The sequence below is a fragment of the Sorghum bicolor genome, chromosome 9 (genome assembly GCF_000003195.3).
Source record: "Sorghum bicolor cultivar BTx623 chromosome 9, Sorghum_bicolor_NCBIv3, whole genome shotgun sequence".
NCBI classification, from domain to species: Eukaryota; Viridiplantae; Streptophyta; class Magnoliopsida; order Poales; family Poaceae; genus Sorghum; species Sorghum bicolor.
The window spans coordinates 30,804,387-30,829,556 of NC_012878.2; the positions used below are offsets into that span (position 1 = coordinate 30,804,387).

The 25,170-nt window shown below is 51.6% G+C and overlaps 1 protein-coding gene across 1 annotated transcript; it reads left to right on the plus strand.

Annotated features, from left to right (window-relative positions):
* LOC110430434 lies at positions 326-1,334 on the plus strand. Its single transcript, XM_021448111.1, has 2 exons — positions 326-884; positions 1,258-1,334. Exons 1-2 carry the CDS (start codon positions 326-328, stop codon positions 1,332-1,334), a joined length of 636 nt encoding a protein of 211 aa, XP_021303786.1.

Sequence of the window (25,170 nt, forward strand, 5' to 3'; positions counted from 1 at the left end):
TTCTAGCGGATTTTGTAGCAGAGTGGACGGGAACTCCACTCCCCCCACCTCAGATCCAACACGAGTGCTGGACCTTGTACTTTGACGGGTCCTTGATGAAAACCGGGGCCGGCGCTGGCCTCGTCTTTGTCTCCCCCCTCGGGGTAAGGATGTGATATGCAATCCGACTCCACTTCCCCACCTCAAACAACACGGAGAGTACAAGGCCCATGTTAATGGTCTCCATATCGCGATCGAGCTTAGGATCAAGCGGCTTGACGTCCGAGGCGACTCCAGACTCATCATCGACCAGGTCATGAAAGAGTCCAGCTGCCACGACCCCAAGATGGACGCGTACTGCAAATCAGTCCGGCGCCTGGAGGAAAAGTTCGACGGCCTCGTACTTAACTACGTGTTAAGGAAATACAATGAGGCCACCGATGCGCTTGCCAAAATGGCATCCGAGAGGGCCACGATCCCCTCGGACATCTTTGTCAGCGACCTCTATAAGCCTTCCGTCGACTACAAAGACGACGGGGGCTCGGATCAAACCCCAGGCGACTCGGGCCCCGACCCCAAGATCTCCATGACTCAGGAGCAGGAGGCCATGGACATCGAGTCCGAACCCCCTGCACCAGACGACTCGCCAGACTGGCGCTACCCCTTGCTGCAACGCCTCGTCGACGACACTCTGCCCTCAGACCAGGCTGAGGCACGACGTGTGGCTCGTCGCGCCAAGACTTTCCTCCTTCTCGATGGAGAGATGTACAAGCGCAGCCCCTCGGGCATTCTGATGCGCTGCATCTCACGTCAGGAGGGAATCAAGCTCCTGGAGGATATACACTCGGGGGCTTGTGGCCACCACGCCGCACCTCGGACGCTAGTAGGAAACGCCTTCCGACAAGGTTTCTACTGGCCCACCGCCGTGGCCGATGCCACGGAGATCGTGCGGACCTATGAGGGATGCCAGTTCTACGCTCGGCAGATTCATCTCCCCGCTCAGGCTCTGTAGACGATCCCCATCACCTGGCCCTTTGCTGTCTGGGGCCTCGACCTTGTCGGGCCTCTTCAAAAGGTGCCCGGGGGCTTCGCCCACTTGCTTGTCGCAATCGACAAGTTCTCCAAGTGGATTGAGGTCCGACCCATCACCAGGATCAAGGCCGAACAAGCAGTGCTGTTCTTCACGGATATCATCCACCGATTTGGAGTGCCCAACTCCATAATCATCGATAACGGCACACAGTTCACCGAGCAGAAATTCCTGGAGTTCTGTGACAGACACCACATACGTGTGGACTGGGCAGCGGTTGCTCACCCAAAGACCAACTGTCAGGTGGAACGTGCCAATGACATGATCCTCCAGGGTCTGAAGCCCAGGATCTTCAACCGGTTGGACAAGTTCGGAAAAAGGTGGCTCAAAGAGCTGCCGGCCGTGATCTGGAGTCTAAGGACTTCCCGAAGCCGAGCCACAGGCTTCACCCCGTTCTTCATGTTCTATGGGTCGGAAGGCGTTCTCCCCACGGATCCAGAGTATGGGTCTCCAAGGGTACAAGCCTACGACAAAAATAGCTGCAAGACGTTCCAAGAAGACGCACTGGACCAGCTGGATGAAGCCAGAGACGTAGCCCTCCTACACTCTGCCAAGTACCAGCAGGCCCTCCGCCGATACCACGCGCGCCGAGTCAGAGGCCGAGCCTTTCAAGTCGGTGACTTGGTGCTGAGGCTCAGGCAAAGCAACAAGGGTCGTCACAAGCTCACGCCCCCCTAGGAAGGACCCTTCGTCATCGCCGAGGTCCTCCGACCCGGCACTTACAAGCTCGCCAACGAAGCAAGGGAGGTCTTCAAGAACGCGTGGAACATAGAACAGCTACGTCGCTTCTACCCTTAGAACTTTGTAAAAACATCCATTTGTTCATCATCTCGAAAGAATAAATGAAAGTTCAAAATTATATGGTCATTTCTTTTAGAGAGTAAGCCTCGGATCTACCTTGCAGAGTCCGAGCCTCCCTCGGGGGCTACACGGGTGGAACCCCCTGTGGCAACTTCGAGTCTTTTTTCCTTTTTTCGCACAAGTCAAAACACCCTGACCCAGTGTCTTTCTTTCGTTTCCTAAAGGGATTTAAGAAACCGTAGAACCACCCCCTAAACCTTTAGGCGTGAACCCGAGGAAAGATCCATGCCCACGGGCAAGGACGACCTCTACTCACCCCCTGTGATCGGGGGACGGATCCGGACTTCTAAAAATTACTAAGCAAAAGGAAAGGACTTGGGCTCGAACGCTCTGACTACCGTAGACCGTAAGTAGCTCACCCGACCCCGCGCTGCCGAGGTCGGGTCGGCATGGGGAAAAAGTGACAACAAGAAATATAAAGGAAATCTAAAAAGGAACAATCATATAAAACCATTAATGTTTTATATACAAAACAGAAGGCCCACTGGCCTTTGATGTTTACAAAAAGAGAAAAATCTAACTCAAGGGCCTCATTGCCCTGCTTGCCCAGGCCCCTGCGCGCCAAGGGGGGAAGCTCCACCTCGGCGTCAAAGAAGGCGGCCAGGGCATCTCCCGGGGCGTCCGCGGCGTCTTCAAGCCTCTGCAGCTCCTCCTGGGCCTCCGCCTTGTCATCAGGAAGGACGTAGCCCTCACTAACCGTTGGCAAATCAATGCCGACATAGTGAGAGCTCACCACCGCTAGGGCTTTCTTTACCCCAGCGTGGAGCGCCTCCCTCATCCTCTCCCCGGCCCGGGGGTAGAGAGCTTCAATCCGACTCTGCAGTGACGACCCCGACACGCCTGCCGACACCCCGAGTCCATCGCACGCCAAGGCGACCACGGCTTCCAGAGCCAAGCGGTCTGCGACCTCGGCGTCGAAGGACTTCTGCAAGGCGTCGGCGGCAGAGACTACCTCAGCCACCTTCTTCTCCAACTCTGTTGAAAAACAGAATGAAAAAAACGTAAAGGTCAGGACGATCAATCCAAACATAAGAAAAGCTAAGGTAAAAGACGTAGTTCTTACCCTCGGCTCGCTTCTCGTTTTCCGCCAAGCTCCGGTGCCAACGGGCCACCTCGCTCTGAGCCGCAGAAAGGTCGACCTGAGACTGGTTCAGGGCAAGGTCCTTCTCGGCGAGCAGAGCTTCTAGCCGAGCGACCTCGCCCTTATACCCCTCAGCAGCCGCCCCCTGCTCTTGGGACTCCTAGGTAAGGTCGCTAACCCTCTTCTCCAGGGGAGCAACCTTTTCCCGAGCCTCCCGAGCCTCAGTTGCAAGGGCCGAGCACTTCTGCCGAAGCTCAGCTGAAATCTCACATTCTTTCGCGAGTTCCCCCTAGGCCGCCTCCCTGGCAGCCTTTTCATCTTCGCAGGCTATCCAGGCGTCCCGTTCCCTGCAGAGGAAAACTGATTTCTCCAAGGACGTAGCCTTGAGCGCCTGCAAGGTCGAAAATTGCATGGGGAGTCGGTACTACAATACAAAACAAAAAACACCTCATGACAAGGAAGAAAGCCTCACCTGGGCCAGCTTGTACATGTCCCGGCTCATGAGCTCGGATGCTCGGTTGATGGCCTCGGCACTGGCACGCCCACACGCGTCCAGGCCCTGCCAGAGGTAAGCCTCCGACGGGTCATCCAGAACAAACCTGGCCCTTCCCTCCGCGTCGTCGAGGTCGGGCCAGACCACGGGGCTCTTGCCCCACGGGGCGTCCCCTTCTCCTCCCGCTGCGGGAGCCTCGGGACGGGTAGGGCCCTTCCCGTGAGGACCCCCGAGGGGTGCCGCACTAAATGCCACGATGGCCCGGCCCTCCTCGGTCTGCACGGGCCGAGCCACGCCCCCAGATCGGCATCCCCCGAAGGAGGAATAGCCCCGAGGGCCAGGACCGTCTCCTCCGGCCCTTGGGGCCTCGGCGTCCCCATCTCCTGCCCCTCTCCTTCCCGGGGGAGTTCCCCTCTTCGCGGCTCAGGGGGGCAGCGATTTGGGCCTCGCCGACCCAGGGGTCGACTGCGCCCCCCTCTTCACGGCCTTCAGCAGAGCCAGCGCCGCCTTGTGCTTTCGGCTGATGAAAGGATAACACGAGTCAGAAGAAAGAGAAAAACAAAAAATCAATAGAAAAGTCAGAAAACCTATACATACCTTGCTTGGGGGGCAGCCTTCTTCTGGGAGCTTGGAGCTCCCTAGGGGCCTCCCGGAGCGTCAGGGGCCGTCGGATGGATCCCCGTCCCCCCAGTGGTTGGCGCGGGAGCTTCGACGGTGCCCTCGGCCCGTGGCGCCTCAGCCAAGCCGCCTGCCACCGCCCCGAAGACTGGGCGGAAGCTCAGTCAGGCCCTCTGACACCACCGGCCGTGGGGACGCTTCGGATCCGCCCCCCGGCGCCCTCTCCCCCTCCTGGGGACCCGCGGGGACAGAGCCCTCTCGTGGGGCACCGTCCTCGTCGTCTACAATGATGTGGGGGACGGTCTGGCCGCCCCCCGGTGCTTGGGATTCCTCGGGGGCCTCTGACCCCCTCGGGCCTTCGACCCCTCCGGGATCTCGATCCCCCCGCCGACAGGGGGGTTCACGTCGTCCTCCTCCGCCTCTAGCTCGTCGAGCCAGTGCGTGATGTCTCCCCCACCCTCTATCTCCGAGACCGAAGTCTCGGGAGAGTCGGGCGGAGGGACCCCCGCCTTCTCGGCCTCGCGATGATTCTTGGCAGAGATCTCATGGCGCTGCGCTTTCCTCGCAGCCTTCGCCTTCTGCGCCACCTTGGCCTTCTTTTGTTCCTCATTCCGGGCCCGATTCTTGGCCCGGAGCTCCTTGTCCTCTGGGACAGGGGGCAGGGAATCGTTGACAATCCCCATCCCCTGCAAATGAGCAGCAACCAGGGATAAGGCAGGGAGAAAAAGGAACAAGCGCAAAAATCAAAAACAAAAATAGCATCTTACCAGAGAAATGTAGCCCTTTTCAGGGCGCATCGGCACCACCCGGGAGTTTCAGGTCCGGGTGCGTGGTCTTGGAGACCTGGGCGGCTATGTCCGACGCCGACACCGGTTCCTCCAGCATCCTCGTCCCGACCCAGGGGACGTCCCGGGTCATCTCGAACATAAATGCCCGCCGCTGCACAAGCGGGAGCAAACTCCTCTTGTGGAACGCCGTCGCCACCGTGGCCGCGGTGACTCTGGCGTCGCGCAGCTTCTCAAGCCCCGCAAGAATGGGGGCAAGCCTCTTCTGCTCTTCCGCAGGGGCGCCCCACGCCCACTTCAGGGGGGCACTCGGTCACCATTTTCCCGGTGTACTCCGGGAGCAGCCCGCCGTCGTTCCGTTGGTAGAATCATCCGCTCTGCCACCCCCGGTTCGACGAGGGCATGGCGCTCCAGATATACTGGTGAGATCGCTGCTGGCGGAGCTGCAGCGTGCAACCACCGACCCGCAGGGGAAATTTCTCCCCTCCCTCGTAGCGGGCAGATATATCCGCCTTGAAAAGGTGAAGCTAGAGGTTCCAGTGGGGAGGAACCCCTAGGAACCCCTCGCACACCGTGGCGAATACGGCCGCCTCCATCACCGAGTTGGGGTTGAGGTTGTGCAGCTCCACCTCGTAGTAATGCAGAATCGCCCGGATCAGGCGGCTGGCCGGAGTTCCGAACCCTAGGTCTAAGAATGACAGGAAGCAGACCACATAGCCCGGAGGCGGGTTCGGCTCCCTGTCGTTCACCGAAGGAACGATCCACTCCGGTAACTCGGCATCCGTGAGGGGACGGAGGATCCCAGCCTTCACGCGCGCGTCCAGCGCGGACCTGGTCACATTGCTAGGGGGCCACGCATCGTCGCCGGCCATGGCTGCGAGCAGAGTGAAGCGCTTTGCGGGACGGAGTGGAGAAGACGGTGGCAAGGAGAAGAAAAGGCAAGGGCTTTTTTGCGCAAGAGCAGGAGGAAAGAAACCAATGCCCCCGCGACTGCTTTTATAGGAGGAGCGCACCACGGCCACATCGCCCGCATGGAAGATCGAGGGGAAAAGAGCAACCGTCGCCCGCTCCCTCACCAGGTGAAAAAATCGAAGCGCCCACTCCCTCCGATTCGCACGCCCGCCACACCCGCGCATTAATTTCGCAGGTGAAACGTCGCATCCATTCAGGGCACAACGACACGGGCGTTTCGACTCCCCACGCACGGTGCCTCAAAAGGAGCGCCCTAAAAAGATATGTCAGTGTGATTCCTTCTAAGGCAAGCGGCGCTCGACCCCCAGCTGACCAAAGTCACAGGGCGGTCTCTGTTGGGCGCAGATTCCGTCTCGCCTGACCCCCTACTGACCCCAAGCAAAAAATTGCAACGCAGTTTCCGTCGGGCGTAGATTCTGTCTCGCCCGACCCCAATACTATAACCAAATCTAAAAACCTTTCAAGGTAAAAATCCCCAGGCCACGGCCACCTACGTTCCAGAGGTTGCGAGACTGACCTGCAAAGCAGGTTTCGAACAGTCGCCTCAGGATGACCGAGCGAGGGATGACTGAAGATGAGCACAATAGAGGCCATGGTCCGATCACCTCTGGGGGTCGACGCATCTTAGCTAGTCGTATCCGAGACCCATGCGGGTGTCACGCGAGTGGGATCCCATCGAGGGAGGCACCGAGCCCTCGGAACCTAGCGAACGTTTCCGACATCCACCGTGACTGCCCTCGGCTATTTTGAGATGTGCCCATAAGGCCACTAGCCAACCCCTATCAAATGGGGCCCGGACATCCACTTGGATCTACCCGCTTGCAGCTCCCGGGGAACGTCGATACTCGCCCATCGAGGGTAGTACGGCGCCACCCACCCCTCCTCTGAGCGAAAGGATGAATGAGGGACGTAATTACAAAGACGAGAAAGAACCTGATCGGCCCTTGTGGGGAAAGGGCTCGAGGGCTTCCTCGCACAATGGGGACAGCCACTACGTGTAAAGAACACACAACCTACCCCTCAATACTCCCGACTACGACACTTAGGGGTAAAAGCCTTTGAAGGAATAACACCATTGGCTACTGTTGGGTACCATAAAAAGGAATACCCAAATCAGAATAATAAAAATCGCAAAAGACAAAGCAAACCATCCGCAATCACCAGGGCGCGGGCCCCGGCTCGTCTGACTCCTTTTGGCCTCGGGCACAAGTTCCGCCTTGCCCGACCCCTCTAGGCCTCGGACGCGAGTCCCGTCTCGCCCGACCCCTCTAGGGCTCGGGCGCGGACACCGCCTCGCCCGACCCCTCTGGGCCTCGGACGTGAGTTCCGTCTCGCCCGACCCCTCTAGGGCTCGGGCGCCGACACCGCCTCACCCGACCCCTCTGGGCCTCGGACGCGAGTTCCGTCTCGCCCGACCCCTCAAGGGCTCGGGCGCCGACGCCGCTTCGCCAGATCCCCCGTCACAGGGCAAGGCTTCCAACGCACGGTGCCCGTACCCACGACGGGACAGGCGCAGTGACTCCCATATCACAGCAGGGCATGGCGGTGACTATTCCAACCACCACGGTCACTGTAACCTTACCTCTTTCTATGTGTGACCTCACCTCTTTCACTGTGGTGTACCGCCTCACAGTAAAAGAGGAATGGGGGAGATTAACCAGTGTCATTGTTAGCTGTCTTTTCCCACTATTACAGGACAGGCTGCTGTATCACCGATCCGACCCCCACGACTCCAACAGGGCTTGGTAACCCTCCACAGGAGCAACCATGCTGTCAGCCATGCCTCAAGGACGATATGGGCAAGCTTCTACAGGGTCGGGACTGTGGCTTCACCATTCAGCAGAGGAAATCTCCAATCGCACATGTAAATACCTGTCTCCCCTTAAGACTATAAAAGGGGAGCCAGGGCTCACAACCAAGACACGGCCATCCACACAACACACAAACACCACACTCCAAGTGAGTTCACTCACTGAGTAGCAACCAGCACTCTGTCCGCCACACAAAGCCGAGACCTGGGACTTAGCCCTCTCTCGCAACCTGCTTGTACACCCCTACTACAAGCACCTTTGGGTGCAAGGCAATACAGACCCCCGATCTCACTAGACGCAGGGCATCCTTAGCCCGAACCAGTATAAATTCTCTGTGTTCCACTTGCATCACCATCCAGGTTTAGGTGGTCACGCATACTTATACTCGTTTGTGTCTAGACGACGAGTCTAGACGCCGACACTTTGTCAACATGGTGTCCATCCGAACACTACCAGACGACAAGGCCACCAGCACAAACTCTAGTACAGGATCTGTCCCTAGCGAGGTTTTACACCCTGGGGACGAAGACTACAACCTGGATCTACCACCTTACCCCTCGAGTTTTTCCCGCCTTCCAGTGTTTCCACCCCAACGAGGAGATCTGGTTTTTAACGTCAGCAATGACGAACCAGTTGTCAACGGCGAAACCGATGAACAAAGACAACAGCACGAACAGCGTAACGCCGATCGTGCTCAGAGGCGAGCAGATGAGGAGCGCAACTCGCCCCACACAACCTTAGCGACGCTTTCGACATGGTCAAAAATCAGCAAGTCTACAAGACACCAAGCGCCAACGTGGTTGTAGCCATGGCAAACCTGGATAGACTCCCCGATACTCCGGAGTACCAAGGCATCCGATCCAATATACGAGCACATCTGATCACGGCCATGAGATAGACCGCCACTCTGCTTAAAAGGGTCCAAGCCGTCTCCTATACGGAGGTCACCTCTGATCAGACTCACCGCAGCCGAACCTCACCGCAATCCGGTGGGCACCATCGTAGCCGTTCACCTATCAACAATCGAAGGAAGAACACCCGTCGCGACAATCGTGGTCGGGACGCTGACAGTTACCACGAACAAAGGCGCGGACGTGGTCAGGAGGTGAACCAAGACCGAGACCTGCGACACAACATCCCTGCTAAGGATGTCCACGAACGCATCAACAGGCGCATTACGGAACGGGCAGTATACGAAAACGTGCAACGCATCAAGTACGATGCCACACATAGCCCCCCTGGCCTACGACAGTTCTCCTCACACCTTCGCCAAGTCGTATGGCCTCGCAACTTCAAGCTTGAGAAGCTTAAAAAGTACGATGGCAAGGAGAATCTCGAAAACTGGATCACTCTTTACGAGATTGCAGTCCGATCAGCTGCAGGGGACGAGCACGTCATGACAAACTACTTCCCAGTCGTCCTCGACCAAGCCGGCCACCAATGGCTCCTCGGTCTACCCGAGGACTCTTTCGATTCTTAGGAAGAATTGCGCCATGCATTTATTGATAATTTCATCGCTACCTACGTGTAGCCCGGAAACAAATACGATCTCGAAAGGATAAGGGATAGTAAGAATGAGCCCTTGCGAGATTACATCCGACGCTTCTCAGATATGCGCCTCAAGATTCCAAAGATTTCTCATGACGTGGCTATATCGGCCTTCATCAAGGGCCTATGCTTCCATGAAGTATTGAGAAGCAAGCTACTGCGCAAAAAGTCTGACCACGGTCGCCGAGCTCCTCGCCACGGCCAAAAACTACGTCGACACCGACGACATAGAAAAGCTCATCCGAGAAGATGTAAGAAGAGCCGAGCAGCCTCCCCGACGAGATGACAGCCGCGGGCGTTTCAACAACCGAAATCCCCACCGTGGCGACAATCGCGACCACCGAGAAGGGTGGGATAGGCGTCGTGACAATCGCGACGATTTGAGAGGCAAGCGACCTCGCGACAATGATCACGAGGTAAACACAGTCAAGCGTCCCAACGGACGGCGAGACTACCAGGAAGACTACAACAAGACGCTGAAAGGACCGTGCCAACTCCATCCCAAGTCCAATCATACGATGGAAGAATGTCGTGTCCTCAAAAGCGTCTACACACAGCGGGCCACTCAGGGGGATGCCGCCAAGAAAAAGGGAAACAGGACAGACACAGTCAGGAAGACGAAGACGACGACCAGGATAGGGACCCACGGCACCAATATGCCAGTCCCACCGATGTGGTACACTCCATCTTCGGAGGCAAAGTCTCCATCGAGTCAAAACGAGAAAGAAAGCTCTTGAAGAGGGCTTGCCTTAATATGGACACCACCGATGGCCTTACGCCGATCCTAAATTCCCTCCCTAGTCGCACCGAGAGATTTCCTTCAAAGGCAGGACCAGTGGGCCGCCATCCTAGAACCAGGGTGCTTCCCGTTGATCCTGGACCCATGCATCAACAGTGTCAGGTTCGAGCGAGTGTTCGTTGACGGGGGTAGCTCCATCGACATCCTGTTCCGCAACAGCCTGCCTGCTCTCAAGTTAACACCGGCACAGCTGAAACCGTACGACGCTCAATTCTCGGGCGTCTTGCCTGGTCAAAGTTCAGTACCCCTTGGCCAGATAATGCTCCCCATCCAGTTTGGAACACCAGACCACTTCCGCACAGAGTTCGTCAACTTTGGGGTCGCCGACTTCGACGGGACCTACCATGCAATCCTTGGCCGTCCTTCGCTTACAAAGTTCATGGCAGTTCTGCACTACTCATACCTAGTGCTCAAGATGCCAACTAAGAAGGACATCTTAACTATCAGAGGCAACGTCTACACTGCATATACTTGCGAAGAAGAAAGCTTCAAGATCACTGAGGCAATTGACCTCTCGATTCGCATGGCAGAAATTGTAGCACAAGCCACGCAAGTTCCACCCGACCAGCTCCAACTACTCGAGCAGGAGACTCCAAGAAAAAACTCCAAGTCCAAAGAGCACAAGGAAGTACAACTGGTCGATGGCAGCCCAGAGAAGACACCTCTCATCGGGGCCAACCTGGACGCCAAATAGAAGATGCGCTCGTCAGGTTTCTATGGGACAACATAAGTGTCTTCGCATGGAAACCTGCAGACATGCCCGGCGTCCCACGAAGCCTGATCGAGCACTCCTTAAACGTCTCGAAGACCGCAAGACCTATCAAATGGAAGCTATGACGGTTTGCTCGTGACAAAAAGGAGGCTATTAGGACAGAGATTACACGGCTTTTAGCAGCCAGATTTATTAAAGAAGTGTATCACCCCGATTGGCTCGCCAATCCAGTCCTTGTAAGAAAAAAGAATAATGAATGGAGAATGTGCGTTGATTATACTGATCTCAATAAACACTGTCCTAAAGATCCTTTTGGTCTCCCCCGTATCGACGAGGTGGTCGATTCAACGGCCGGATGCGAACTACTCTCTTTTCTCGACTATTACTCTGGTTACCACCAGATCTCGCTAAAGGAAGACGACCAGATCAAAACTTCCTTCATCACTCCTTTCGGTGCGTATTGCTACACCACCATGTCCTTCGGACTCAAAAACACCGGAGCCACCTATCAACGCGCTATTCAGCAATGCCTCCACAACGAGATACGTGACGACCTTGTCGAGGCCTACGTCGACGACGTTGTCATCAAAACCAGGGACACAAGCACCCTGATCGACAACGTAGACTGCACTTTTAAAGTGCTAAATAAATACAAGTGGAAGCTTAACCCCAAAAAATGCATCTTCGGGGTTCCCTCTGGTACTGCTCGGCAACGTCGTCAGTCGCGACGGCATACGGCCAAACCCCTCAAAAGTCAAGGCAGTGCTCGATATGCGACCATCCAGGAACGTCAAAGACGTTCAAAAGCTCACAGGGTGCATGGCAGCTCTCAGCCGGTTTATCTCTAGGCTAGGGGAAAAAGGGCTTCCCTTCTTTAAACTTCGGAAAGCATCGGAAAAGTTCTCCTGGACAGAAGAGGCCAACACGGCGTTCACCTAGCTCAAAACTTTCCTCACCTCACCACCTGTCCTCACCGCACCTCAACCTAATGAGGACCTACTCCACTATATAGCAGCAACTGATCGGGTTGTTTCCATGATGCTCATGGTCGAGCGGGATGAACCAGGCCACGTCTACAAAGTCCAGAGACCAGTATACTTCATAAGCGAAGTCCTAAATGAATCTAAGACTAGGTATCCCCAGATACAAAAGCTAATCTGTGCCATCTTAATCACTTCAAGGAAGCTGAAGCACTACTTCGATGGCCATCACGTCATTTTGCGCAACAAGGATGCCAATGGCAGGATTGTAAAATGGGCCATGGAGCTATGTCCATTCTCATTAGATTTCCAGAGTCAGACAACTGTCAAGTCTCAAGCTCTGGTCGACTTCATCACAGAATGGATGGATCTCAACACACCTCCCTCACCAGATATCTTTGATCACTGGTCAATGTTCTTCGATGGGTCTTTAAACATCAATGGCGTTGGTGCCAGCATCCTTTTCATTTCACCAAACAAGGAGAAACTACGCTACATCCTTCAGATCTTCTTCCCGGCATCCAACAATGTTGCCGAGTACGAAGCATGCCTGCACGGCATCCGATTGGCTGTCGAGCTGGGAGTTAAGTGCCTTAACGTCTAAGGCGACTCTGCCCTGGTCATCAACCAGTTAAATAAGGAGTGGGACACGACTCACGAGAAGATGGACCTGTACTGCAAAGAAATCCAGAGGTGGGAATCTAATTTTTACAGCATAGAGTACATCCACGTGGTCTGGGACAAGAATCAAGCAGCGGATGCGCTATCAAAGATAGGATCATCCTGGGCCGAGGTTCCGCAAGGTGTTTTTGTACAGGACATTCACACACCAAGCGTCGGAATGGACCTGGTCGATACACCATCCAACGAGACACTGCTCGTAGGGGACGCCACTCCGACAGCCAGCGGCCATGACTGGCGCACTCCTTTTGTTAAGTACCTTTTGGATGGATCGGGTCTCCAAGACAAAACGGAGAATGAGCGTCTCATTCCACGCTCCAAAAATTATATACTGGTCGATGGCAGACTTATGCGCAAGAATGCAAACTCAGAAGTCTTGCTAAAGTGCATTGCTCAAGATGATGGCATCAAGCTATTGGATGACATACATGCTGGATCCTGTGGCAACCACGCCGCCTCTAGAACATTAGTCGGAAAGGCCTTCTGAGCAGGTTTTTACTGGCCAACCGCAGTCACCGACGCTGAGAAACTGGTCCGGCATTCCGAAGGATGTCAGTTCTTCGCCAAACGGACCCACGTACCCGCTCATGAGATCCAGACGATTCTGTCGTCTTGGTCGTTCGCCTATTGGGGTCTTGACATGATCGGGCCGTTCAAACCGGCTCCCGGCAACTTCAAATTCGTGTTCGTGCTAATTGACTAGTTCTCGAAGTGGATCGAGTACATGCCACTGGTCAAAGCGACTTTCGAGAAGGCCGTGGAATTCCTAAAACAAATCATACATAGATTCGAGGTTCCCAACAGCATAATCACCGGCCTGGGCACTCAGTTCACCGGCACTACATTCTCGAACTTTTGTGATGACAGAGGCATAGTCATAAAGTACGTGTCGGTAGCCCATCCGCGAGCCAACGGTCAAGTCGAGCGAGCAAATGGAATGATTATTGAGACTCTAAAGAAAAGGTTGTACATGGAAAACGACAGGGCACCAGGGCGGTGGATGAAAGAGTTACCGGCCGTGGTCTGGGGTCTCCGAACACAGCCTAGTCGGAACACAGGCGTATGTCCCTATTTTATGGTTTATGGGGCCGAGGTAGTGCTCCCCTCGGACGTAGCCTTTGGATCTCCAAGAGTCAAACATTTCGACCAGTCTTCAGCAGACCTCGCCAGAGAACTCGAAATCAACTGCACGGAAGAGAGACGCCTAACTTCTTGCCTTCGAACAGCAAAGTATCTCGAGGTCATTCGACGATACCATAATAGGAACGTCAAAGACCGCTCCTTCGTGGTCGGTGATCTGGTACTCAAATGGAAAACAAGCCAGGAGGGAATGCACAAGTTATCTACACCCTGGGAAGGACCTTTTGTGGTCACCGAAGTTACACGCCCTACATCTTATAGACTGGCGTACCCAAATGGAACACGCTTGCCCAACTCTTGGCACATAGACAAACTATGTCGCTTCTATCCCTAAGTTTCAGTACATTTTACTTGTAAATCCTTTTTGATAAATAATAATAAGGTTTGCCTTTTTTGCTATATACTTTTACATATGCAGAATACTCGTCAAGTACTACAATAATTTTCCTTGACAAGCTACTCAAGGGAAATCAGCATGATTCAGTGATACATCACACAAGCAAATTTATTTACAGCGCTCAAAACCATGGTTCTCCAAATTCGGACTTTATTACAAACTTTATATACACAAAGTTTACAATAAACACCCCCTGGGCGGCTTCTGGTCTACTCCTGCAGACTACACTACGAGCCTACTGCTTAGGCTGATCACCCGCATGGCTCTCTCGTCCCGCCGAAGGGGTCGGGGCCACCGGCGCCTCGCTGGTCGAGACCGCAGGCGTCGACCGCCTATCTCCTACAATCGACGCCCCCCGACAACTCCCTGGCAGACCTACCAGATCCCGGCTGATCCGGGGGGTTGACGTCCCGCAGAGATTTATATCGCCGTTCACCGTCGACGATAGGTCGAGCAGGCTGATACGAAGGTCATCTACCTCCTTCGAACCAACCTCCTTGGGATATCCCCTCTCCAGTTGGGACAGATCGACCAGGGGGTAGTGAGCGCGTACCATGCTGAGGACGTGTGCTCCGGCACACTCCCCGACATCCTTAACGAACTGCTGAAGCCAGCCCCACGCTTTCTGCGCCTTCTCGACCGGGGTCGGCTTCGGTGCGCGGGGCTGGTCCTCGGGGAGCTCGGGGCTGATCAGGTCAAGTATTGGGGCAACTCCTTTCCAGAGCTTGATACAGTTCGTCTTCTAGGAGTCCCGTTCCTTGACCAGCTCATCTAGGTGATTCTTAGTGTTGGCTTTAAGCACTATGACAAAGTTTTGAAGAAAAACCAAGCACACGGTCACCAACATGCTACGGCAATATAAAACAGAGATTGAACTACGTGGTCGAAAAGGACAAAATAGCTCTTACCAGCGAGCTCCCGACTCTTGGTCTTCAGCTCTTCTCCAACCTTGCACCCGGTTTCCAGCGCACTGGCACGCTCTTGGTCAAGCTGGTCCCTCTCTTTTCGGAGATGCTCAATCTCCTCCTCCAGACCTGAAGTAATAATTGTTGGTCATCAAAACCGACCACGCGGTTAACCGCAACTGCTCAGATAACTTGACCTACCCCTTTTCTCACGGTCCTTATCGGCTAGTCGCTGAGTCAGGTCCAGCAGACGCTCCTCCTGAGCCACCTTCTCGGCCGCCTCCCTTTCAGCCTCCAGCCGAAGGCGGTCCACCTCTGCAGTCAAGGCCTTGTTCTCGACGACCACACCCTCGATTTGGTCGAAGCACCTTTTTCAGTACTTCGCCGTTTTCATTGCACCCTGCGAGAAATATACATATCGCACAGTGAACAAGCAACAGTATATACATACTCCAGCAGAATACAAGACCACTCACCTTAACTTCATCAATGAACCGCTTAGCAACGCGCTCTACCCTCGCCGCCTCCTCGGTATCGGCGATCTCCTCGTGGCCGGCCCAGTAGTCCCCACGCTGGCGCCACATGTAAACGTGTTGGCGACCATCGTGGGGACACCCTTGGATCTCCTCCACTTCATCATCAGAGGCCGCGCGGGCCTCCTCGCCCTCCGTGCTACCCCCAGCCACGACAACGGGTATCATAGGACCCTTACCCCGACTAGGGGAGCCCTCCGGCGTGGAAGCCTGTGCTGGGGCTAGAGTTGGACCCCTCTCTTCTTCAGCAAGAGGGGGGTCGAGATCCTGTCTCCCTCCTCTGCAACGCTGCTCGGGAGAGGCATCCCCGCAGTCTCATTGCCCCTTGCCGGGGTGCTCGCCCTGGCCTTGCCTTGGGCCGGTTCCTCCTTGGCAACCTCTGCCGTGGCCGCAGCTGCGGTCTGCTCTGCCGACTGCTCGCGGACAGTCAGCTCCGCGGCATTGTCATTAGCAACTACCGACTCGGTTGTCCTCAAGCTAGCAGTGTTGCCCGGATCAACATCCGAGGCCGCACTAACAAAGAAGAGTTAATGCAGATTACCATACTAACATCAAACCTCGTAAAAAACAAAGAGAGCGCAGAGACACTTTTTCGAACTTATAGGTCGGAGCTCCGGTGCGCCGCTGTGAAAAACCTTCTCCTGGTCTGCCCAGCCGCTGCGGCCGCTTCTGTTCCTCCAGGATGTATCGGCTCGACGTGCGCGGCAGGTGGGTCCCTGATTACCCGATCAGCATCGATCGACGTGACGTCAGGGCGACTGCATGGTCTCTAGACCAAGGACGAGGCCGTCTCGTCCTCTTCGTTGTCGTCATCGACAATCCTCACAAGCCGGCGACGCTTGGGGGCATGGCTGGTCGAGCCTTGGCCCATCGAAGGGTCCGCAGCCGTTCCCACTGGAATTGCTTCCGTGGAGGATGGCTCCACAGCCATCGGCCTTTTCCCAGCTACTCTGCCATCTGTGGTCGACGCTGGACGGCTCTGGTCCTCGTCGGTACTGGTGTATTGGAGACACCGAGCAGCATTGTCTACTGGTGGGTCTACCCCAGCAGGATGGTCCATACTAGGTGCCAGCGACACATACAACGTGCACCGGTCAATATCTCCTATCTGCGATATCAAGGCGACAAGTCATCAATCAAAAGGATATAGCATGCAAATAGCATTACAAATAAACTAGGGTATCCATTTACCTTAGGAGCTGGTCGGCCTAGCATGAAGGCATGCATCCGGTCATCATTACGAATGAAGTTATTGTCAGCTAGGTTGAATAACTCATTCATCCTCCGCTGGTTATCTGATTTCTCCAAGCTGTCCCGGTGCATCCTGGTCGGGTCTTGGCTTCCCGCATACTCGTACGTCGAGTGCACCCTCCTCGGGCGAGGAAATTCCCGACCACTCCTGGTCTGTCCAGGCGGGACCAGTCGATCAGGCTCATCAGCTTTGACACTTGACCAGTATACTCTGGACGATCAGTCCAGCTAACCCTCTTCTCGGGGATGTAGCCGACGTCGCATAACGTGGCGCTGCCCGCCTCCTCCCTGATGTAGAACCACCTCTTGTACCACTCGGTGAGGGAGGTGTTCCATGCGCAGCTGAGGTAACGGTTCTTCATCCCGTCGTGAAGATTGAGGTATACTCCACCTGCAATCTTGGAGCCCCCAACTGCTCCCTTCTTCCTCAAATAGAATAGATAGCGGAAAAGATCAAAATGTGGTTCTATCCCAACATAGGCTGATGAAGGTAGAGATAAGGAGAATAGAGTTTGGATGCAGATTGCAAATCCCGATCTCATAGTAAAGGAAAAGACCTTGAAGAAAAGGATGAACGGGAACCCCAAATCCCCTTTTGAAGTAATCTTCAAAAACTATGATCTCACCGGCGTGGGTGTCAGGGTAACTATCTCTGGTGCCCTCCAGCCGCCGAGCTCCTGGTTGTGCAGAAGTCCCATTCTGACGAGGTCATTGAGGGACCTCGTGGTGCTCTGAGATTTCTTCCACTCTTTGGCCATCATCTCAGCCCTTTTCTTCGAATCACTCTTCACCATTGTCGCAGTAGGAAAAGCTTTGAGCTGGGAGTTGAGGATGCTAGGGATGGCGAAGGTAGGAGGCAGTAATGGCAAAGGAAGGAGGCTGCTACGTAACTGCTGGGTAAAAATATGAACACAACATCGAGCCCTTTATAACAGCAAACCCACCTTTTCCACTTCCCGCATTTTGGGGAAATGGGCGGATCTTGCGGCAGTTGTGGTGTTTTGGTTTTCAAGAATTATCGCAGTTAATTCGGTGGCTTTTCTGAATGATTGTTGGTTTCCTTTTCTAGGCCCGCGCAAAGAGCGGCTATACAGTTAGCAGGCGCTCCTTTTTATGCAACAGACTGACAATATGGCAGGATGCTCCATCACATCGCACATTAATACGGTGATACAATTTTTTCAAAAGATATGCTCAGGGACTGGCCAACCAGTTCACCCAATCGACAATCCGGGGACTGTACCGACCACCGAGCATGATATGCTCGCAGACTGGCTGACCAGTTCGCCCAATCGACAATCTGGGGACTGTACCGACCACCGAGCATGATATGCTTGGGGACTTGCCGACCAGTTCGCCCAATCGACAATTTGGGGACTATACCGACCACCGAGCATGATATGCTCGGGGACTGGTCAACCAGTTCGCCCATTTTGACTAGTCTGACCTTTAGAAAATCCGGGGGCCGTACCAATCATCGAGCAAGACGTGCTTGGGGACCGGTTGGCTGTTTCCATTCAGTCGCAAGCAAGTATGACGCGCCCTTGGCTTGGAAAATGCAATTGCATAACGTTTAATTGGATAGTTTTAACTATTTAGACCTTGCTACAAGGTTCATGCTTCGCCTTCCAGCAAGCTCGGGGACTACATCGGTACGATGCATCTGGCGATGCATCACAGTATCAGATTTTCTATGTCGTTTTTCTCTTTAGACCCTGGCACCATGTGCCTACGTCACCTACTACCAGGCTCGGGGACTAAGTGGGCACACTTCACCTTACGGTGAATATGCTTGCTTTTTTTAGGTCTATACTTTTCAGAAAAGTAAAGTGGACACACTTCACTAGGAAAGAAATCTTTTTTGATTAAGAGCACCATGCATTCTTGAAACAACATGTTTCTTCGATGTCGATGTTGATCAACTGTCTTTTGAGTTGGTTAAAATACCGTTGCAACTGTTTGGGCGACTTTCCTACTTATTGAAGACGTCAAGCCTCACTGGTCGAAGAAGTTCAAGATGGCGTGTTACATCACAATACATGGTGCTCGGAGACTAGCTGTGGGGGTATAAACCCCTATACCCTTACGGCTAGACTTGGACCAAGAGACTTGGTCCATCACGAGGAAGACGCGGGGCTTGATCCAACTACCTGGAGTCTCGCGCAAAGAAACAAGACATGGAGACCAAGCAGGATTCTAGTCGGTTAGAATAGGAATTGATATCATGCTATCTATGGCAATTGTAATCGACTAGGATTAGTTTCCAGATCTGTAACCCTACCCTCTGGACTATATAAACAGAGGCAAGGGACCCCCCATAGACATCTCATCTCAACTCAACTCAATCCAATACAATCAGACGCAGGACGTAGGTATTACGCCCACACGACGGCCGAACCTGGATAAAAACCTTGTCTGTGTCTTGCGTCACCATCGAGTTCGTAGCTTGCGCACCTGTCTGCCGATAAACTACTACCGTGGGTATACCCCAAGGTAGACTGCCGACTAGCTTTCGTCGACACGATGGAACTACTAGATGAAGTGTGTCATATGGAATCACGGTTCGGTCTAGTTGGAGATAGTATTAGTTTCGGAGCAAGATAGGTGCATTGTTTATGCCCTGTGCACCATAGGCTCAGAAACTGTTGTAGAAGTTGCCGATGGTACGCCTAGGTGAAGAGACTCAAGAGAAAGCTCGATTCGGTTTGTTTGGAGATAGTGCTAATCTTGATGCAAGATAGGTGTACGGTTTGCATAGAACATAGCATATTATCATAAAATAATTTCGACGCACCTGATAGAACTCCTAGATGATTTCATATGGAATCTCGCTTCGGTCCGTTTGTAGTTAGTGTTAGTCTAGGTGCAAGATTGATGCACGGTTTGCGCATAATGCACCATAAGCTCAGGAACCATTGTGGAAGCACCCGATAATACTCCTAGGTGAAGAGGCTCAAGTGGAAGCTCAGTTCGATCTGTTTGGAGATAGTGCTAATCTTGATGCAAGATAGGTGCATGGTTTGCATGGAACGTACCATATGTTCAGAAATCCAATTAGATGCACCCAATAGAACTCCCAGATGACAAGTGTCATATGGAATCTCGCTTCGGTCTATTTGGAGACAGTTTGTTTTGGTGCAAGATAGGTACACAGTTTGTGCCTAATGCACCATAGACTAAGAAACCATTTTGTACGCACGCGATGGTACTCCTAGGTAAAGGGGCTCACGTGGAAGCTTGGTTTGGAGATAGTGCTAATCTTGATGAATGATAGGTGCACGAATTGCATGGAACGTAGCATATGCTTAGAAATCTATTTGGAGGCACCCGATGGAAGTCTTAGATGACATCTATCATATAGAATCTCACTTCGACCTCTTTGGAGATAGTGTTAGTTTTGTCATATGGAATCTCGCTTTGGTCTGTATGGAGACAGTGTGAGTTTTGTTACAAGATAGGTGCACGGTTTGCAACTAATGCACCATCGGATCAGAAACCATTGACCAAGCAGCCAATGGTACTCCTAGGTGAAGAGGCTCAAGTGAAAGCTCAGTTTGGTTTGTTCGAAGATAGTGCTAATCTTGAAGCAAGACAGATGCACGGTTTACATGGAACATACCATCTACTCAGAAATCAATTTGGACGCACCCAATAGAACTCCTAGATGACGTGTGTCATATGGAATCTCGCTCCAGTACATTTGCAGACAGTGTTAGTTTTGATGCAAGATAGGTGCACGGTTTGCGCCTAATGCAACATAGGCTCAGAAACCACTGTGGAAGCACCCGATGATACTCCTAGGTGAACAGGCTCAAGTGGAAGCTCGGTTTGGTCTGTTTGGAGATAGTGCTTATCTTGATGCATGATAGGTGTTCGGTTTGCATGGAACGTACCATATGCTCAGAAATTAATTTAGACACAACTAATAGAACTCTTAATGACATATGTCATATGGAATCTCACTTCGTCTATTTGGAGATAATGTTAGTTTTGGTGCAAGATAGGTGCACGGTTTGCGCCTAATGCACTAGAGGCTGAGAAAACATTTAGGATGCACGCGATGGTACTCCTAGGTAAAGGGGCTCAAGTGGATGCTCGGTTTGGAGATAGTGCTAATCTTGATGCAATATAGGTGCACGGTTTGCATGGAACGTACCATATGCTTGGAAATCAATTTCGACGCACCCGATAGAACTCCTAGATAATGTGTGTCATATAGAATCTCGCTTCGGTCCGTTTGGAGACAATGTTAGTTTCGGTGCAAGATAGGTGCACAGTTTGTGCCTAATGCACCATAGGCTCAAAAACCATTGTGGAAGCACCCGATGTGGAAAGCTCGGTTCGGTCTGTTTGGAGATAGTGCTAATCTTGATGTAAGATAGGTACACAGTTTGCATGTAACGTACCATATGCTTAGAAATCAATTTGTACGCACCCAATAGAACTCTTAGATGATGTGTGTCACATGGAGTCTCGCTTTGGTCTATTTAGAGAAAATGTTAGTTTTAGTGCAAGATAGGTGCACGTTTTGCGCCTCATGCACCATAGGGTCAGAAACCATTGTGGAAGCACCCAATGGTACTCCTAGGTGAAGAGACTCAAGTGAAAGCTCGGTTTTGTCTATTTCAATATAGTGCTAATCTTGATGCAAGATAGGTGCACGGTTTGCATGGAACATACCATATGCTCAAAAATCAATTTGGACACACCCGATAGAACTCCTAGATGATGTGTGTCATATGGAATCTTGCTTCGGTTAGTATTAGTTTCGCTGCAAGATAGGTGCACGGTTTGCACCTAATGCACCATAGTCTAAGAAACCATTTTGGACGCACCCAGTGGTACACCTTGGTGAAGTGGCTCAAGTGTAAGCTTGGTTTGGTCTGTTTGGAGATAGTTCTAATCTTGATGCAAGATAGGCTCACGGTTTGCATGGAACGTACCATATGCTTAGAAATCAATTTGGACACACTTGATAGAACTACTAGACGCACCCAATGGAACTACTAGCTGAAGTGTGTCATACAGAATCTCGCTTCGGTCTAGTTGAAGATAGTGTATTGTCGGAAATCAATTTGGACACACCCGATAGAACTCCTAGATGATGTGTGTCATATTGAATCTCATTTCGGTCTGTTTGGAGACTGTTAGTTTTGGTGCAAGATTGGTGCACAATTTGCGCATAATGCACCATAGGCTCAGAAACTATTGTGGAAGCACCCGATGATACTCCTAGGTGAAGGCTCAAGTGGAAGCTCGGTTTGGTCTATTTTGATATAGTGCTAATCTTGATGCAAGATAGGTGCACGATTTGCAAGGAACGTACCATATGCTAAGAAATCCATTTGGACACACCCAATAGAACTCCTAGATGACTGCCATATAGAATCTCGCTTCAGTCTGTTCGAAGACATAGTTAGTTTTGGTGCAAGATAGGTACAAGATTTGTGCCTAATGCATCTTAGGCTAACAAACCATTTTGGATGCACCCGATGATACTCCTAGGTAAAGTGCTCAAGTGGAAGCTAAGTTTGGTTTGTTTGGATATAGTGCTAATCTTGATGCAAGATAGGTGCACAGATTGCCTGGAACAAACCGTATGCTTAGAAATCTATTTGAAAGCACCTAGTAGAACACCTAGATGATGTGTGTCATATAGAATCTCAATTCGTTCTCTTTGGAGATAGAGTTAGTTTTGGTGCAAGATAGGTACACAGTTTGTGCCTATCGCACCATAGGCTAAGAAACATTTTGGACGCACATGATGGTACTCCTAGGTAAAGGGGCTCAACTGGAAGCTCGGTTTGGAGATAGTGCTAATCTTGATGCAAGATAGGTGCACGGTTTGCAGGGAACATACTATATGCTTGGAAATCAATTTCGATGCACTCGATATTACTCCTAGATAATGTGTGTCATATAGAATCTCGCTTCAGTCTGTTTGGAGACAATATTAATTTTGGTGCAAGATAGGTGCATTGTTTGCGCCTAATGCACCATAGGCTCAGAAACCATTATGGAAGCACCCGATGATAATCTTAGTTGAAGAGGCTATATGACACACATTATCTAGGAAGCACCCGATGATACTCCGAGGTTAAGAGGCTGAAGTGGAAGCTTGGTTCGGTCTCTTTTGAGATAGTGCTAATCTTGATGTAAGATAGGTGCACAGTTTGCATGGAACATACCACATGCTTAGAAATCAATTTGGATGCACCCAACAGAACTCTTAGATGATGTGTATCTTATGGAGTCTCGCTTTGGTCTATTTAGAGACAATGTTAGTTTTGGTGCAAGATAGGTGCACGGTTTGCACCTAATGCACCATAGGGTCAGAAACCATTGTGGAAGCACTCGATGGTACTCCTAGGTGAAGAGGCTCAAGTGAAAGCTTTGTTTGGTCTATTTTGATATAGTGCTAATCTTGATGCAAGATAGGTGCATGGTTTGCATGGAGCATCAAAAATCAATTTGGACACAACAGATAGAACTCCTAGATGATGTGTGTCATATGGAATCTTGCTTTGGTCCATTTGGAGATAGTGTTAGTTTTGATGCAAGATAGCTGCACGGTTGCACATAATGCACCATAGTCTAAGAAACTATTTTGGACGCACCTGGTGGTACTCCTTGGTGAAGAGGCTCAAGTGGAAGCTTGGTTCAGTCTGTTTGGAGATAGTTCTAATCTTGATGCAAGATAGACGCACAGTTTGCATGGAACGTACCATATGCTTAGAAATCAATTTGGACACACCCAATGGAACTGCTAGATGCACCTAATTGAACTAATAGATGAAGTGTGTCATATGGAATCTCGGTTCGGTCCAGTTGGAGATAGTATTAGTTTCGGTGCAAGATAGGTGTGTGGTTTGTGCCTAGTGCACCATAGGCTCAGAAACCGTTGTAGAAATTCCCATGGTACTCCTAGGTGAAGAGGCTCAAGTGAAAGCTCGGTTCTGTCTATTTGGAGACAGTGCTAATCTTGATGCAAGATAGGTGTATGTTTTGCATGGAATGTACCATATTCTCATAAATCAATTTGTACACACCTGATAGAACTCCTAGATGATGTGTGTCATATGAAATCTCGCTTCGGTCTGTTTGGAGTCAGTGTTAGTTTAGGTGCAAGATTGGTGCATGGTTTGCGCATAATGCACCATTGGCTCAGAAACCATTGTAGAAGCACCCAATAATACTCCTAGGTGAAGAGGCTCAAGTGGAAGCTCTTTTCAATCTGTTTGGAGATAGTGCTAATCTTGATGCAAGATAGGTGCATGGTTTGCATGCAACGTACCATATGCTCAGAAATCCATTTGGACGCACTCAATAGAACTCCTAGATGATATGTGTCATATGGATTCTCACTTGGGTCTATTTAGAGGTTAGTTTCAGTGCAAGATATGTGCACGGTTTGTGCCTAATGCACCATAGGGTCAGAAATCAAGCACCCAATGGGACTTTTAGGTGAAGAGGTTCAAGTGAAAGCTTGGTTTGGTTTGTTTCAAGATGGTGCTAATCTTGAGGCAAGATAGGTGCATGGTTTGCGTGGAACATATTATATGCTCAGAAATCAATTTGGACACCCGATAGAACTCCTAGATGATGTGTGTCATGGAATCTTGCTTCGGTCCAATTGGAGATAGCGTTAGTTTTGATGTAAGATAAGTGCACGGTTAGCACCTAATGCACCATAATCTAGGAAACCATTTTGGACGCACCCGATGGTACTCCTTGGTGAAGAGGCCCAAGTGGAAGCTTGGTTTGGTCTGTTTGGAGATAGTTCTAATCATGATTCAAGATAGGCACACCATATGCTTAGAAATCAATTTAGACACACCCGATGGAACTGCTAGAAGCACCTGATGGAACTTCTATATGACGTGTGTCATATGGAATCTTGCTTTGGTCTGTTTGGAGATAGTGTGAGTTTCGTTGCAAAATAGGTGTACGGTTTGCAACTAATGCACCATAGTATCAGAAACCATTGTCCAAGCACCCTATGGTACGCCTAGGTGAAGAGGCTCAAGTGAAAGCTCGGTTCTGTCTGTTTGGAGATAGTGCTAATCTTGATGCAAGATAGGTGTACGGTTTGCATAGAACGTAGCATATTCTAAGAAAACAATTTCGACGCACCTGATAGAACTCCTAGATGATGTGTCATATGGAATCTCGCTTCGGTCCATTTGGAGTTAGTGTTAGTCTAGGTGCAAGATTGATGCACGGTTTGCGCATAATGCACCATAAGCTCAAGAACCAGTGTGGAAGCACCCGATAATACTCCTAGGTGAAGAGGCTCAAGTGGAAGCTCGGTTCGATCTGTTTGGAGATAGTGCTAATTTTGATGCAAGATAGGTGCATGGTTTGCATGGAACGTACCATATGCTCAGAAATCCATTTAGACGCACCCAATAGAACTCCCAGATGACAAGTGTCATATGGAATCTTGCTTCACTCTATTTGGAGACAGTTTGTTTTGGTGCAAGATAGGTACACGGTTTGTGCCTAATGCACCATAGGCTAAGAAACCATTTTGG